At 40.8% G+C, this 16,100-nt stretch overlaps 1 protein-coding gene across 1 annotated transcript in view; it reads left to right on the forward strand.

Moving 5' to 3' along the window:
• LOC126353962 (protein yellow-like) overlaps positions 1–16,040 on the forward strand; it is a 40,019-nt gene extending 23,979 nt beyond the window's left edge. Inside the window, exons 4-6 of the mRNA XM_050003267.1 lie at positions 8,374–8,553; positions 12,601–12,921; positions 15,598–16,040. Of these exons, the coding sequence (XP_049859224.1) occupies positions 8,374–8,553; positions 12,601–12,921; positions 15,598–15,918 (822 nt within the window). The 3' untranslated portion in view covers positions 15,919–16,040. The remainder of the gene's footprint in view (positions 1–8,373; positions 8,554–12,600; positions 12,922–15,597) is intronic.
• Positions 16,041–16,100: the final 60 nt, after the last annotated feature.

Raw genomic sequence — 16,100 nt, forward strand, 5'->3', positions numbered from 1 at the left:
CCAGTACATTAACCACAACATATTAAAATTTCTGCCAACAGTTAATGACAGTTACGTTTACTGAATGGTTGTTTTACGCCCCAATAACTACTGCTTTTATTTTTCACGTGACGCTAATGATTTGTTAATATGAAGCGTAAGCTGCAGATATAACCTCAGATAAAGGATAGGTAAAGCATGCAAACGTACCGACGTATGGCGTGCCTGCAGAAGCAAACTATCTCAAGTAAACTATCTCATCCCATGTATTACATAGTGTATGTAGTTACAGACAACGCTGAAGTTATCTGGGGAGCACTGTGTATCTATTTCCATTACACCGAGCATGGTGGTGCTAAGTTCCTAAGGCACCACTCTGGTGAAGTTGGGTTCGGTTGTTTGGGGGAAGAGACAAAACAGCTAGGTCATCGGCCTCATTGGATTAGGGAAGGGCTGGAAAGGAAGTCAGCCGTGCCCTTTCAAAGGAACCACCCTAGCATTTGTCTGGAGCGATTTAGGGAAATCACGCAAAACTTGGATCAGGATGGCCGGGCGCGGGATTGAACCGTCGCCTCCCGAATACTCTGCTGAAGTCATGGAACCCTAAGCTTACACATTACTTAAACTATCTTACACTAAGGACAACGCACAGAACAATACCCGAGGGAGGACTCGAACCTCGGACGGGCTGAGCCGTGCGAAGCGTGGCAAGGCAACTCAGCATGTAAGTGATTCTTGTCAGCCAAATAACTTCGATATGCCGTATGCAAATATATTTTTACTTATTAATAAACTTCTCGCCCCCATGAACCATGGACCTTGCCGTTGGTGGGGCGGCTTGCGTGCCTCAGCGATACAGATAGCCGTACCGTAGGTGCAACCACAACGGAGGGGTATCTGTTGAGAGGCCAGACAAACGTGTGGTTCCTGAAGAGGAGCAGCAGCCTTTTCAGTAGTTGCAGGGGCAACTGTCTGTATGATTGACTGATCTGGCCTTGTAACATTAACCAAAACGGCCTTGCTGTGCTGGTACTGCGAACGGCTGAAAGCAAGGGGAAACTACAGCCGTAATTTTTCCCGAGGGCATGCAGCTTTACTGTATGATTAAATGATGATGGCGTCCTCTTGGGCAAAATATTCCGGAGGTAAAATAGTCCCCCATTCGGATCTCCGGGCGGGGACTACTCAAGAGGATGTCGTTATCAGCAGAAAGAAAACTGGCGTTCTACGGATCGGAGCGTGGAATGTCAGATCCCTTAATCGGGGAGGTAGGTTAGAAAATTTAAAAAGGGAAATGGATAGATTAGAGTTAGATATAGTGGGAATTAGTGAAGTTCGGTGGCAGGAGGAACAAGACTTCTGGTCAGGTGACTACAGGGTTATAAACACAAAATCAAATAGGGGTAATGCAGGAGTAGGTTTAATAATGAATAGGAAAATAGGAATGCGGGTAAGCTACTACAAACAGCATAGTGAACGCATTATTGTGGCCAAGATAGATACGAAGCCCTCACCTACTACACTAGTACAAGTTTATATGCCGACTAGCTCTGCAGATGACGAGGAAATTGAAGAAATGTATGATGAAATAAAAGAAATTATTCAGATAGTGAAGGGAGATGAAAATTTAATAGTCATGGGTGACTGGAATTCAGTAGTAGGAAAAGGGAGAGAAGGAAATGTAATAGGTGATTATGGACTGGGGCAATGAAATGAAAGAGGAAGCCGCCTGGTAGAATTTTGCACAGAGCACAACTTAATCATAAGTAACACTTGGTTCAAGAATCATAAAAGAAGGTTGTATACATGGAAGAATCCTGGGGATACTAAAAGGTATCAGATAGATTATATAATGGTAAGACAGAGATTTAGGAACCAGGTTTTAAATTGTAAGACATTTCCAGGGGCAGATGTGGACTCTGACCACAATCTGTTGGTTATGACCTGTAGATTAAAACTGAAGAAACTGCAAAAAGGTGGGAATTTAAGGAGATGGGACCTGGATAAACTAAAAGAACCAGAGGTTGTACAGAGTTTGAGGGAGAGCATAAGGGAGCAATTGACAGGAATGGGGAAAAGAAATACAGTAGAAGAAGAATGGGTAGCTTTGACGGATGAAGTAGTGAAGGCAGCAGAGGATCAAGTAGGTATAAAGACGAGGGCTACTAGAAATCCTTGGGTAACGGAAGAAATATTGAATTTAATTAATGAAAGAAGAAAATATAAAAATGCATTAAATGAAGCAGGCAAAAAGGAATACAGACGTCTCAAAAATGAGATCGACAGGAAGTGCAAGATGGCTAAGCACGGATGGCTAGAGGACAAATGTAAGGACGTAGAGGCTTATCTCACTAGGGGTAAGATAGATACTGCCTACAGGAAAATTAAAGAGACCTTTGGAGAAAAGGGAACCACTTGTATGAACATCAAGAGCTCAGATGGAAACCCAGTTCTAAGCAAAGACGGGAAAGCAGAAAGGTGGAAGGAGTATATAGAGGGTCTATACAAGAGCGATGTACTTGAGGACAATATTATGGAAATGGAAGAGGATGTGGATGAAGATGAAATGGGAGATACGATACTGCGTGAAGAGTTTGACAGAGCAATGTAAGAACTGAGTCGAAACAAGGGCCCAGGAGTAGACAACATTCCATTGGAACTACTGACGGCCTTGGGAGAGCCATTCCTGACAAAACTCTACCATCTGGTGAGCAAGATGTATGAGACAGGCGAAATAACCTCAGACTTCAAGAAGAATATAATAATTCCAATCCCAAAGAAAGCAGGTGTTGACAGATGTGAAAATTACCGAACTATCAGTTTAATAAGTCACAGCTGCAAAATACTAACGCGAATTCTTTACAGACGAATGGAAAAACTAGTAGAAGCCGACCTCGGGGAAGATCAGTTGGATTTCGTAGAAATGTTGGAACACGTGACGCAATACTGACCCTACGACTTATCTTAGAAGCTAGATTAAGGAAGGACAAAGCTACGTTTCTAGCATTTGTAGACTTAAAGAAAGCTTTTGACAATGTTCACTGGAATACTCTCTTTCAAATTCTGAAGGTGGCAGGGGTAAAATATAGAGAGCGACAGGCTATTTGCAATTTTTACAGAAACCAGATGGCAGTTATAAGAGTCGAGGGACATGAAAGGGAAGCAGTGGTTGGGAAGGGAGTGAGACAGGGTTGTAGTCTCTCCCCGATGTTATTCAATCTGTATATTGAGCAAGCAGTAAAGGAATCAAAAGAAAAGTTTGAAGTGGGTATTAAAATCCATGGACAAGAAATAAAAACTTTGAGGTTCGCCGATGACATTGTAATTCTGTCAGAGACAGCAAAGGACTTGGAAGAGCAGTTGAACGGAATGGATAGTGTCTTGAAAGTAGGATATAGGATGAACATCAACAAGAGCAAAACGAGGATAATGGAATGTAGTCGAATGAAGTCGGGTGATGCTGAGGGAATTAGATTAGGAAATGAGACACTTAAAGTAGTAAAGGAGTTTTGCTATTTGGGGAGCAAAATAAGTGATGATGGTCGAAGTAGAGAGGATATAAAATGTAGACTGGCAAGGAAGGCGTTTCTGAAGAAGGGAAATTTGTTAACATCGAGTATAGATTTAAGGGTCAGGAAGTCATTTCTGAAAGTATTTGTATGCAGTGTAGCCATGTATGGAAGTGAAACATGGACGATAAATAGTTTGGACAAGAAGAGAATAGAAGCTTTCGAAATGTGGTGCTACAGAAGAATGCTGAAGATTAGATGGGTAGATCACATAACTAATGAGGAGGTATTGAATAGGATTGGGGAGAAGAGAAGTTTGTGGCACAGCTTGACCAGAAGAAGGGATCGGTTGGTAGGACATGTTCTAAGGCATCAAGGGATCACCAATTTAGTATTTGAGGGCAGCGTAGAGGGTAAAAATCGTAGAGGGAGACCAAGAGATGACTACACTAAGCAGATTCAGAAGGATGTAGGTTGCAGTGGGTTCTGGGAGATGAAGAAGCTTGCACAGGATAGAGTAGCATGGAGAGCTGCATCAAACCAGTCTCAGGACTGAAGACCACAAGAACAACAATAAACTTCTAGCCAAATTTTCCATACCTCCTAAAGACAAATAGTTAACTAGAGCAAAGTAAATCAAAACAGAGCTGTAGAAATAAAAAAATCATATAACAATAGCAGTTAATTTGACCGCGTCGATAAAACGAACTTTCAGCCTCGGTCTGTAGGCTCAAATGAAGATAATATACAACGAAAGATATCAAATGCGAATCATATAAAAGCCTCATAGCAAAACCTGAGTAAAACTGTGTTAGAACAATCTCTTATTGTGTGACGGCCAGTCATTTAATAAATATGAAATATAAAAACATTCAGAATGCAGATTGAAAATTTTAATAAAATTTTAATAATATTGTAGTAGTAACAAAAGGCAAACAGCTTCTAATGCATGTAACCATAGATTTCTGAGTAGCTAGCAAGATAGAACGCCAATCGGCAGTGGCAGGGGGTGAGATTCTCGGACGGGTCGAGGATTTTACCCGCTCGGAGCTGGGTATTGTGTTTTCATCATTTCATCATCATCGACGCTCAAGTCACTGAAGCGACGTCGAATAAAAAAGTTCTGACTGGGCGGGCGAACAACCGCACATGGGGTCTCCCAGCTAATTATGGCATACGATCATTTCGTTTCTCTTGCCACGTCGCAGACCTGATAAAAGTGTGTGAACATTAGGCAACTGAATATGCGAAAAAATCCCGAGAACTATTGCACTACTACACTATGTCAGCGAGTGATAGCGGAAATATAGTACACGGTATGAAAATAAACGTAACACATTAGTAACGCCAAGGTAATGCACGAGAATGACGTCTAGAAGGAAAGAGGAAACTCATACCGGCTGTAAAAACCAGTTTCAGAATGGAATGTAAAATTTATACGCTTGAATATACGACTTAAAACGAACAGAAAATTAAGTACCTGACGAAACAATGTTTTCCGCAAACTGAGTACGATGGATAACTTCATTTCGACGCAACACAATAACAATGTCTAAATATTTTTCGATTCATTCTGAAACTGTGATGCGAGACTACTAAACGAGGAAGGTTAAATTTTATTAAAGTAATAGTTTCACTGACTCTGAAAGAGAAACTATGCATAACGAAGAAAACAAGCGAATATGAAAACAAATTTTAGATGTTTGACCTAGAATGAAAACGTAGTCAGTGGGACATGATGACCTGCAGTGGAACCCGAATAGTAGCAAAAAAAAAGAAAAAAAAACATATGGAGGTGACATGGTCCTACTAGTCGAGAACTGGAAAGAATCTAAAGAACAAATTCGCAACCTATAAAACAAGAAGAAAAAATAGTTTTCAAAATCTCTTTTCACCTTTTCAGAGGACAAAAATAATGACAAACATTTTAGAGTGGGAGAATAAAAATTAGGAATCGTCAATGGATGGGTGAGGTGGATCAGATGGAGCGCCCTCGACGGGAAGGCCGCAAAATCTAGAAGAAATAGAACTGAAGTGGGCACCCAAATCACCAAAAATACGTATAACAGGTAGCCTCTCGTTGGATGCAAAAAAATAATACACCGTGAAAGGTAACCAAACGAAAAGCTCTACACGTTGCAAAACACTGTCCTTCAACAATCACGGCCCAAGTGAAAAGCTGCATATCAAGGTAAAGAAGGTATTATGAGAAATAGGAGGTCCCAATTTCCGTAACAAGTACCCATTTCCCATCAGAAATATCATTTACCAATCATCCGCATAACACTCAGACAAAATGAAGGAAGGGATTCACTTTTATACGCACGTTTTCCGAATGAATCAAAATATATTAATGAAAAAACTGACTACTCCAACAAACAAACAAAAAAAAAGCACGCCAGATCTGTTGAAGAAGGATTTAAAAGAACTGAAAATTACTGAAAACTTCCCCACAGATAAAACTGAGAAAGTAAAGAGGTTACATGACAAAATCAAAACTATATCAATGATCCAAAACTCTTAAGAAGAAAAAAAGCAAGATCACAAAGAGTGAAACAATACTGGACTGTAGTTAGGTACATAATTCTAAAAAGTTATTCTAACTTACTCGAAAGTCGGAAGAAACGAAAGAATAAGAAGAAAACGTTTAGTTATAAACTGTCATTTGGAACGTTGACTGAAGGCATCTTCCATCCATATGACCAAGTCTTAAGGATGTCACATCCTACGCTTGCATCTCCAGTCCCTCTACAGCAGAGGCTCATCAACGAGATACCTAACATCAGTTCCTTCACCTGTTTCAGTTGTTATTAACATTTTACATCTGTCATTGCGCTTGGAATACTTGAAGCTATCCCTTGAATGCACAGTCTTTGCGTTAGCGAATAAGCCTAGTTTCCACATTGTACTTCTGGGCAACCACGTATCAGCATTAGCTTCAGGGCTGCTTACAAAATGTCCATGATATAAATGAGTTAGATGGGGAGGATATAAACTGAGGAGGAGAAATCGAACAGAAAAGAGTGGAACCTGCTGACAGCGAATGGACTAATCGTCCCTTGCTTATCGCCTTATGCATCTGTTTCGGGTTGTGATGTAGAGGTCACCGTACGACCTGATTATCGACTGTGCGCTTGTTATAGCTATTCTGATACAGCTGCAGAAAGAGCAGCTTTGTGCGCCAGAAACACAGTGGCATTGCGATGGAACCTGATAAGAACACCATAGAATGAGGAGACTTATTCCGATGCTTCGAGGCTACCTGACTTATTTTCCATCGTTACAAATATATTCATTCTGCAAAGATTTCCATTTAACTGGAGGAGGAATTGTCTATGGAGGAAGAGAAAATAGAGTTAACGTTAGTGTGAGGCAACACAACACTGAAATACATGAATACTGTAATGGGGAAAGGGCAGACAGTGAAAGTAATGAGCCACTCGGCACATATTTTTCAAGGACAAAAGAGATCGGTAGACACTTCTTTAGTAGTTTCAAACTATCAGCTATTTCCAATGAGTTTTGAGTTAAATACATTCAAAAAGTCCAGTACTCTAGATTACTGTTCACTTTCATTTTTTGCTACCGCTGCACTTTGTGTTCATCACTTGGGTACCTGAGAACTTCCTATGCAATGTGTCAACTATATATTCCTATTGTTAGTAAGGATTACCGTTAACTTCTACATTAAATTATTCCTGACAGTAAATTTTCCTTTTTCTATGATGACCTAGTGTTCATCGCTAGCGCACCTTCCGAGTTGTTGTTCCCTTTGTTACTTCCTTTACTTGATACGATGCCATCCTCATTCACTCACATATGGTGCCCTGTTCGCAACGTTAAATTCCAAAAACTTCTTTCTTTATGGTAATTTAATGCATAAAACGACTCGATATTTGGAGGCAGACAAACTTTCCTCATATCATATGCTCTTGATATACTCATTTGTCTTCTTCTTTCATTACAGCAGGAAACTAGCATCTTTATCCAATTGGCAACACTCGTACAGATGTTTGCACTCTTATCTCGCTTTAGCAACAAATCTCTTCTATCTCCTAGGATTTTTTTCTGCATAATCTATTCCGTTAAGTCTTTTCTTTATTATCTTCGTTTTTCGTGTAGTAAAAGACGCTATTGTCCAAGAAATGTTTCCAGTCCTACTGCCATATGTTTGTCTTTGTACGTTGGTTGGGTTGATTTGGTGGAAGAGACCAAACAGCGAGGTCATCGGTCTCATTGGATTAGAGTAGGACGGGGAAGGACGCCAGCCGTGCCCTTTCAAAGGAATCATCCCGGCATTTGCCTGAAGCGATTTAGGGAAATCACGGAAAACCTAAATCAGGATGTTGGGACGCGGGATTGAACCGTCGTCCTCCCGGAAGCGAGTCCAGTGTGCTAATCAGTGCGCCACCTCGCTCGGTTTGTATTTATGTCCTTGCTTTATTTAAGGGTGAATGCTATCTCCTACACACCATAGAAAACTATTACATCCCGAAATACAGAAGTCCATTCATTGTCACCTGCCACTCACATTCGCCATTCCTATTGCTTTTATTTAAACTTAACAAGAATATTTGTTTATAGAACTCTTTACCGCTGCAATTGAAGCGTCGTATTCCTTTTAGAAGTCTGTATTTCATTATTTAAAAGCTAGGCAATAACATACAACTCTTTATCCGCCACTGCTTGTTCCTTCACTTTTGTTACGATTCTTTAAACTGCAGACACTTAAGTACAAAAGCAGTAGATACATAGCAAGTAAGGGCAAGGAGCTCTAAGAGACGGGGCGAGTAATAATTTCTGAGTGCAGCATTGATCAGGGCTCGACAGACATCTGTTATCATAAATGTGTTCTGCGAATACAGTCTTTGACCGTTTGTTTCAGAAAACGTGGGCGGATGATGATACTTTATATGCGATCGACAATGGTGTTCTGGATTTGACCACGAGCCCCAAAAATGTGTGTCCACCCAAAATTGTCGCCTTCGACCTGCGGACTGATGAGGTCATCAACTCCATAGTCATCCAGAACGCAGCCTGCAACTCTATGTACTCTACTTTATGGGTGAGTATTTGTATGAAACGACAATGTATTAATAAAGCAGCTACATTTTCTGTCCACTGACTTCTTACCAAATTCTGATTGGAAATTTGGAAATTTGTGGTAAAGTCTTATGGGACCAAACTGCTGAGGTCATCGGCCCCTAAGCTTACACACTACTTAACTTAACTTACGCTATGCCCGCCGGAGGACTGGAACCTGTAACTGGGGGAGCCGCACGGACCATGCAAGTCGCTCAGGACCTCGCGGCTACCCCGTGCTGCAAATTCTGATGTTCTTGTGACGTGCTAATCTGAGAAAGTTCTTGAAATCTATTCCCAACAGCGAAATCTTTCTGATATTAGATGCGTTATGTATGAAGGTATTACTAGTGAAAATTTCTACCGGAGCAGGACTCAAACCTGAATTTCCCGCTTGTCACGACTGGGCCCCTTAACCGCTTCGGAAATCCGAACGCACTTCCAGGACTAACCCAAACTTTCTTATGTTGTACTGACTAAGATCCCATCGCTCGCAACTTTCTTACTTGGATTTCCACCACAGGTTTTCAAAGAGACGAATGTATTTAACGTTAGTATTAGAATCGAAATTTTTACTGTCGAGGCTAGTAGTACTTACGACTATTAAAACACCTCGATGGCCAAAATGACAAATATAATACTAACGTCAAATACTCTACTCTTCTTGAAATCTTGTGAGGGGAATGCATGTAAATAGTTGAGCGATGCAGTCGTAGACAGTACGATATAAATGAATGTTTGGGTTCGTCCAGCAAGAGCACACGAACAACCAAAGTGGTTATGGCGACAACTTGCGAAAATCGGGAAATTCGGATTGAGAACCGGTCTGACACAAATTTTCAAGTGTCGCTAATAGATATCTTCATACTTAATGCAGCTAATGTCAGAAATATTCCGAAATCACAGATTTCATGAACTTAGTACAGGTACAAGATCGTCACCAGTGTCTACTTTTTCAAACATTATTAAAAATATGAAAAAAGTCTACAGAACTTGCTGACTTGTATTATTGGGTGTGTGTGAATTCCTACGGAACGAAACTACTGAGGTCATGTGTCTAGTATTCTCGATCTATACTTCAAGCGTTCTGCATATTCTTAAGTGATATCCATGATCTTCATTTATTTCATATACTATGTAATTGTATCTTCGATTTTCGCAGGTAATCTTTAACTGCTTATCCCGTCAATGTGTTCAGTCCATTATGTATTTTTCGTATGTTAATTTATTCTTAATGTCTTTATCGTTAAATAAAACTAGTCTACATTTTAGGGTTCTGAGACAGCTCATTTCTGTTATCTTAATTGTACTCACTTGTTATTTAGATTTGATCCATGATCACCATCCACTCAGTAAGTAAGGACAGAAATGGTGTTCAACATTTTTCTAGTTCCACTTCCCGTGTTTTGTTTTTGATGTATCTGTTCGTTCTTCGATATTATCCGAGAAGTTTTTTTTAGTTTTTTTCTAGAATCAGGCATATTCTGTGAAATTTATCCCTTTACCCCACAAACCATTGCGTGCACACGCCGAGCCGACTTCTCGGTCTCTATGATCTTAGCACATAGTATGTGGCACACTGCTGTATTTTTCTCGATAGTAAGAGCCAAGTACGACTCTTTCGAAACTGACCCCTACGGTAAGCGGTGGTGGGGGGGGGTGGGGGTGGGGGTGGAAGGGGTGACAACGAGGGCAGTTTTGATCATATTGTTCTGAATGAAATTCAGATCAAAATTATGTTCTAATTAGGGATCCATCTGCATGCCTTAGTGATAATGTCATCTGATTGGCGTTGTACGGGCTGTGTTGCAGACTGTTGATCCATTGGACTCCTTAATTCCGTTTTACTTTTCTGTGATGTCCCTTACGTTTCTGCTGTTGCTTATCAGCTCAGATGCTGTTGGCAGCTCTAAAGGCTGAAAGATGAGCTTTATTCGTAACAATTATAGAAGCATTCCGAGTACTGGTATTTAGATCGCTTTCGCAAGCAAGCTGTTCGCTTCTTTTATTCTACTTCAATTGGGCTTTCTTATATCGGTGGTTTCTGACTTCCTTGGAAAGCGTAATAGACATATTGTAGATTACAGTAATTCCTGAAGGCATATTGTCGTCAGTTTGCTAGCAACCTGGATAAGCTTCAAGGCTGAAGTATAAGTACTCAGAACAATGATAGGTTCATATAAGCATGAAAGTCTTAGGTCAAGAATTCATTCTTATTCTCCAAACATTTGTCTGGGTGTATTGGGTTGCGGAGGATGGAGAGCGGAGGAGAAGGGCGGGAAGAAGCGGAGGAGGATATTGGCGTTTAACGTCCGGTCGCCAACGAGGTCATTAGAGACGGAGCACAAGCTCGGACTAGGGAAGAATGGGGAAGGACGTCGGCCGTGCCCTTTCAAAGGAACCATCCCGGCATTTGCCTGGAGTGATCTAGGAAAATCACGGAAAACCTAAATCAGAATGGCCGGACGCGGGATTGAACCGTCGTCCTCCCGAATGCGAGTCCAGTGTGTTACCACTGCGCCACCTCGCTCGGTGGCGGGAGGAAGAGATCCTGATGCTCTGCATTACTGTTTTTACACAATCTGGGATCTGGGATTCGTGTTTCCCGAACGCTGCAGTTTCTTATAGATGATGGACATCTTACGAACAAAATTTACTGCTTGATATTTTCATTCATTCGAAGATCTAATTCTGAAATTCCAAGTTACAATATAAAACGATAAAGTCTTATACGTAATATTCAGAACCTTGTTTGATTTCCCTGATTTTTCCTTCCGTTAGGATTCATGGTTTATCCACATGTTCGTTATTTTATTTTTTATTAGGCCACTTACTTTCGTCTCTGTCGGTTAGAAACAAATTTTTCAATTGATTTTAAACCAATTTCCCGAAGAGTTGAAGACATGAAATTTTAAACACAGCTCAGAATTGGATGAAAATACAATATTAACTCATTTTCATTGTCGGGTTTTTTGGTGTAGTGGATGTGAGGGCGAAGGAGTTTGGTAATATTTGACGTCTAGGCTGCCTGCAGAACCGACATTTCTGGGTGTGTACCTGTAGACGAGCATGGCAGAACAGAGTGTGGGAAGAGGAGGAGATGCATAGTGAGGAGGGGGAGAATGAGATGGACAGAGAGAGGGGGAGAGAAAAGATATGTGCAACATATTTGACATATGCATACAGGAGCAAACCTATGGGTGTGAATCTAGTCCTGAAATATAAAGAGTCATAAAAGTTAACCTTGCTTGCTTATTTACTTCATTTTCTAGGTAAATCGTCATCGTCCTCATCATCAAATCCTTCCAAGGATTAGGTGGTGAAGTCACCTGTTCCGTCCTCTATCATTCATCCGTAGATTTCCTATTAACATGATGGACATGTTAATAAATAGGTATAGCACGAGTCTCTTTCAGATACAAGCTTGAGCAAAATGTGTACAGACCACTGAGAAAATTCACACACAAGACTACATAGCAGAAACTAATTACTTACAGAGAAAGAAATTTATAATAGAACATGTTTTTAAATCGGACTAAAAATGTTAAGTACTTTCTCCTATCCCAATACAGCTTCGTAAACCAATTCAGATAGTTCTGAAAATTTGTCTTCATGACATTTTAATAGCTACAAAAGTACTTATAAGATTTATGAAGGAAATGGTGGGGTCCCTAATTACGTAATTGATGCATGAAAAGTTCAATTCTCAGTTACTCGTATTTTCAATTCCAAGCGTTCCGTTACAAACCTTACAAATTTTGAGAACCAGATGTATGGGGGTAGGAATCCGTAAGGAACTGTGTGAAATTATACTTTTGCCCGACACATAAACTGGTTTTATTATCAATTTATTCTTACTTAAATAACTATTTTAATACTTATTGCTTAGTCATTAAAATCATATTGTTTGTCACAACCTATCAGTTCTTCTGAGAGGTTAAAAGCTATTATTCCATAAACTTCAACAGTAGTTTTATTAGAACAGGGATGGCATGTTAAAGGACATACAGCGACATATATTTGTATTCAGGTGGACGCCTCGTGCGACACTGGTGGTCTCACGGCCTACATCTCCGACACCAGAGGCTATGTATTGACGGTGACGGACCTCAGCACTGGAGCCTCCAAACACCTGCAGAGCCAGTACTTCCACCCCAAGCCCGGCTTCTTTTTCACCAAGGCAGGAGGACCAGCCTATTACATTCCGCACGGCCTGTGTGGTATAACGGCGGGCGAGAGCTGCGACGGGAAACTCTACTTTCAGGCGTTCGCCAGCAACATCCAGGGCGTTGTGGACAAGCATGTGCTTCACGATGCAACCGACGGGGAGGTGTTGGACATCAAGACACAGGTAATGGTATATGTGTTGGGATGTCGCACAACACGTGAAAGATGTAAACTTTCTGTTGGCGCAATGCTAGGAATATTATTTTGGTCAGTTTCTGTAAACGTCTGTTTACTCTAAAGGATTACTACGCAGCTGTGTATAACAGAGTGGCAATCCTACATGGCTCCCATTGCAGTACTAGACTAAGCTTGCACAAAACAACATTCTTAGCCCATTGCTTTCCATTTGTCCCAAAAGGGACTATCGCCTTTGATATAGATTATTGCAGGTAATGGTATTCAGAAAAATGTAATTAACCAAGATAAACATAATTTTAGTCCTGTTTATCATTGAAGGTGGATGGTAAGGAAGACGGAAGTTCTCTGCCGAATCGACGAAAGAAAGACATATTGAAAAAGTAACAAAAAGGAAGTAGAAGACGATAAACGTGTCAATACTCCAGGGAATAGCTTCTGTGGTAACAGTGGGGACAGCAGAGACTAAAAACGGTTGAGGAAGACGGAGTTTGAATACATCTGACAAATAATTGAGGAAGGAGTCTGTAAATGCTACTGCGTAATTCGTCGCGGAACAGATCAAACCATCCAGAAACGAAAATAAGAAAAAAACTGAGTTTTATGGAAGTTTACTGTTTGAAATATTACCGATTACTTATAATCCACACCGTCCAAGCAGAATTAATTCTGCTTAAGTTATCAATTACAGAATTACAAGTAACTGTCTTATAAGCGTTACACAACGACAGAGAAGTAACTTCGTTGGGCCTCAGCAGATATTGAATTTCTTCAGTGAGAAAAGTCTTGCAATTAGTCTGTTGTGCTATTCCCAGTGCCGCTCGTCTATCTCCAGGTTAGAAGTTCTTATTATACAATGTATAAAGTCAATCTAACACCATGAAACATGACGATTCTGCTAGTTGTTCCCCATACATTCGCCTATATATGCACACATCTTCCTCAACTACGGACGACTCGTCGGAAGCTTTGATTGTATAAATTTGAATTTTGGCAATTCAGGGACATGGCTCCCACACATTGGTTTCCTCATCCAATAAAGAGGAATAAATCAGTGCTCGACGTAACAGGAGAGTATGACGATGAGGTAAAGTCTGATACCTCAAGAAGGACCATCTGGAATGTGTCCAGTGCAGAGCGGTCTGGGATGTGGACTTATGGAGAACTCCCTTGCGCAGGTCCTCACGATGCTTGGCTTTCGTTGCTTGTTCCTCTGTACATTAGCCTCTTAGGAGCATAATCAGCACAGTACACCATGAAAGCACCATCTTTCCCGGAGGTTGGTTCTTGGCCTTGTTTTGGCAGTCGTGGCTCCATATGCTTCCACTGTTTGCTTTCCTCATCGGTCTCCTTCATGCTGACTACGCAGCTATAGTAGTCATCTGGATTGGCCTAGTACTGCTGCTACTTATGTTCTGCTGGCTTATTAGAGGGGTGTGGCGAGCCATGCTCTCCAGCAGTGAAGTGTTCAGAATGTCATGCAAGGTGTTGAAAACTTATGCGTGATTAATTTTCCATTTTACCAGACGCTCGTGTTTGATCATCAGGAGGCCCACTTCTGTGATGATTTCTAGTACTGTGCAGAGACGTCAGTTTGGCGCTTCGTTTTCCATCATTCAGTCATATCTGAGCACACTAAAAGCTTCTGTAACACATAAACACAAAGTCAATGATGGTGTATTGGCGCTGCACTCTTCCACCGTAGCAGTGAAGACAAATGTAGAAAACTAATTACGGCACGGAATATCACTTTATTTACGGGCTGGGCCATCTTATTTTATTTTACATGATCTCATTAGGGCTGTCAGGCGCTCTGTTACATTGGACAAGTGTTACACACGTACTGCACGTTGATGTCGAGTATAGGCGGTGGCAACATTACTGTGACTGGACCGTTTATAAGCTGGGAGGTTTCTCCAGAGTTGGACTCCTGCTACTGAGAAGGGCTTTGAGAAAGTGGCTGAACGATGGAGTGGGATCTTGCTTCGGCGAGAACGGCATCAAGCTTTATTTTATTGAGGTGATAGTTAAATTGTTATGTCTATCCCCTGGTCACGCATAAAGGTACGAATTCAGATAATTGTGTGAATTTTCTCATTAGTAGATTTCTGAATACGAGGAAACATCATTATAATAGGAAGTACACTTTCCACCTTGTTATATGTATGTGTCCTCAAACTTTGTTGACCTTTTCCATCCACATGGCGCTCCATCGGGTAGCCGATTGTAGATCTGTCTTCTGGCCAGATTGCTACGCATGCGCCTGCGCTTGTGGGCACTGCTACGGTCCAGGAGAAAGCACGATTATATTCGCTGTCTTTAAGTAAACTTATATGAAAATAAGGAAAACAATATGGAAAAACGTAATTGGTGTGTCCAGAAATATCACGTTACTTGCCCTAAAGATTCCTTGGTAACACTAAAGAAATTCGGAATTATGTACAAAAGTCAGAGCGATGCTGTTATAATACTTACCTAGCCACAACTCCTTAATTTTTTGATTGGTTAAGACCATATCTACCCACAGTTGCCGCAACTAGTAAGAATAATGAATATTAACTTGCACTGTTCCTATTTGCTCTTGTATAAACCAAAGATCAGTGAAGTTCCAATGCGTATTCAAAATTTCTTGTCTGTCTGATGGGGCTTCTTGTACCTGTTTCAGCTTAACCTTCCTGGAGAGTTACCTGGGACGAGCGGAGAAATGGTGGTGCATCCCAATGGACAACTACTATTCTTCCCCGTGCTAGATGACGTGGCCATCTACTGCTGGAACACGACCAAGCATCACGACCCAAAGAACTTCCGCTTGATAGTTCAAGACAGTAAACGTTTGGAGTATGTCAGCAGCCTCAATATAGAGACCAAAACAGAAAGATTATACGTAGTGAGCGATCGATTCACTAACTATCTATCGAATACTACCGACTATTCCGAAGAGAACTATCGAATTTTGTACATTGACTTAAAGGATATACAATGTTAATTTGGCAAATTACAGATTTTGCGACTTCGAAGGACCTTTGTGTCTTGGTAAGAGCCAATCAATGACGTTTCCACTGTATGAAATACTGAACTGAATGAAATATAGAATCTGCAGGAACTGAAGTCCAACCTAATTTATCCATTATTAAAACTCACAGTAATGGGTATTAAACTTTAATATTT

The sequence above is a fragment of the Schistocerca gregaria genome, chromosome 3 (genome assembly GCF_023897955.1).
Source record: "Schistocerca gregaria isolate iqSchGreg1 chromosome 3, iqSchGreg1.2, whole genome shotgun sequence".
Classification (NCBI taxonomy): Eukaryota; Metazoa; Arthropoda; class Insecta; order Orthoptera; family Acrididae; genus Schistocerca; species Schistocerca gregaria.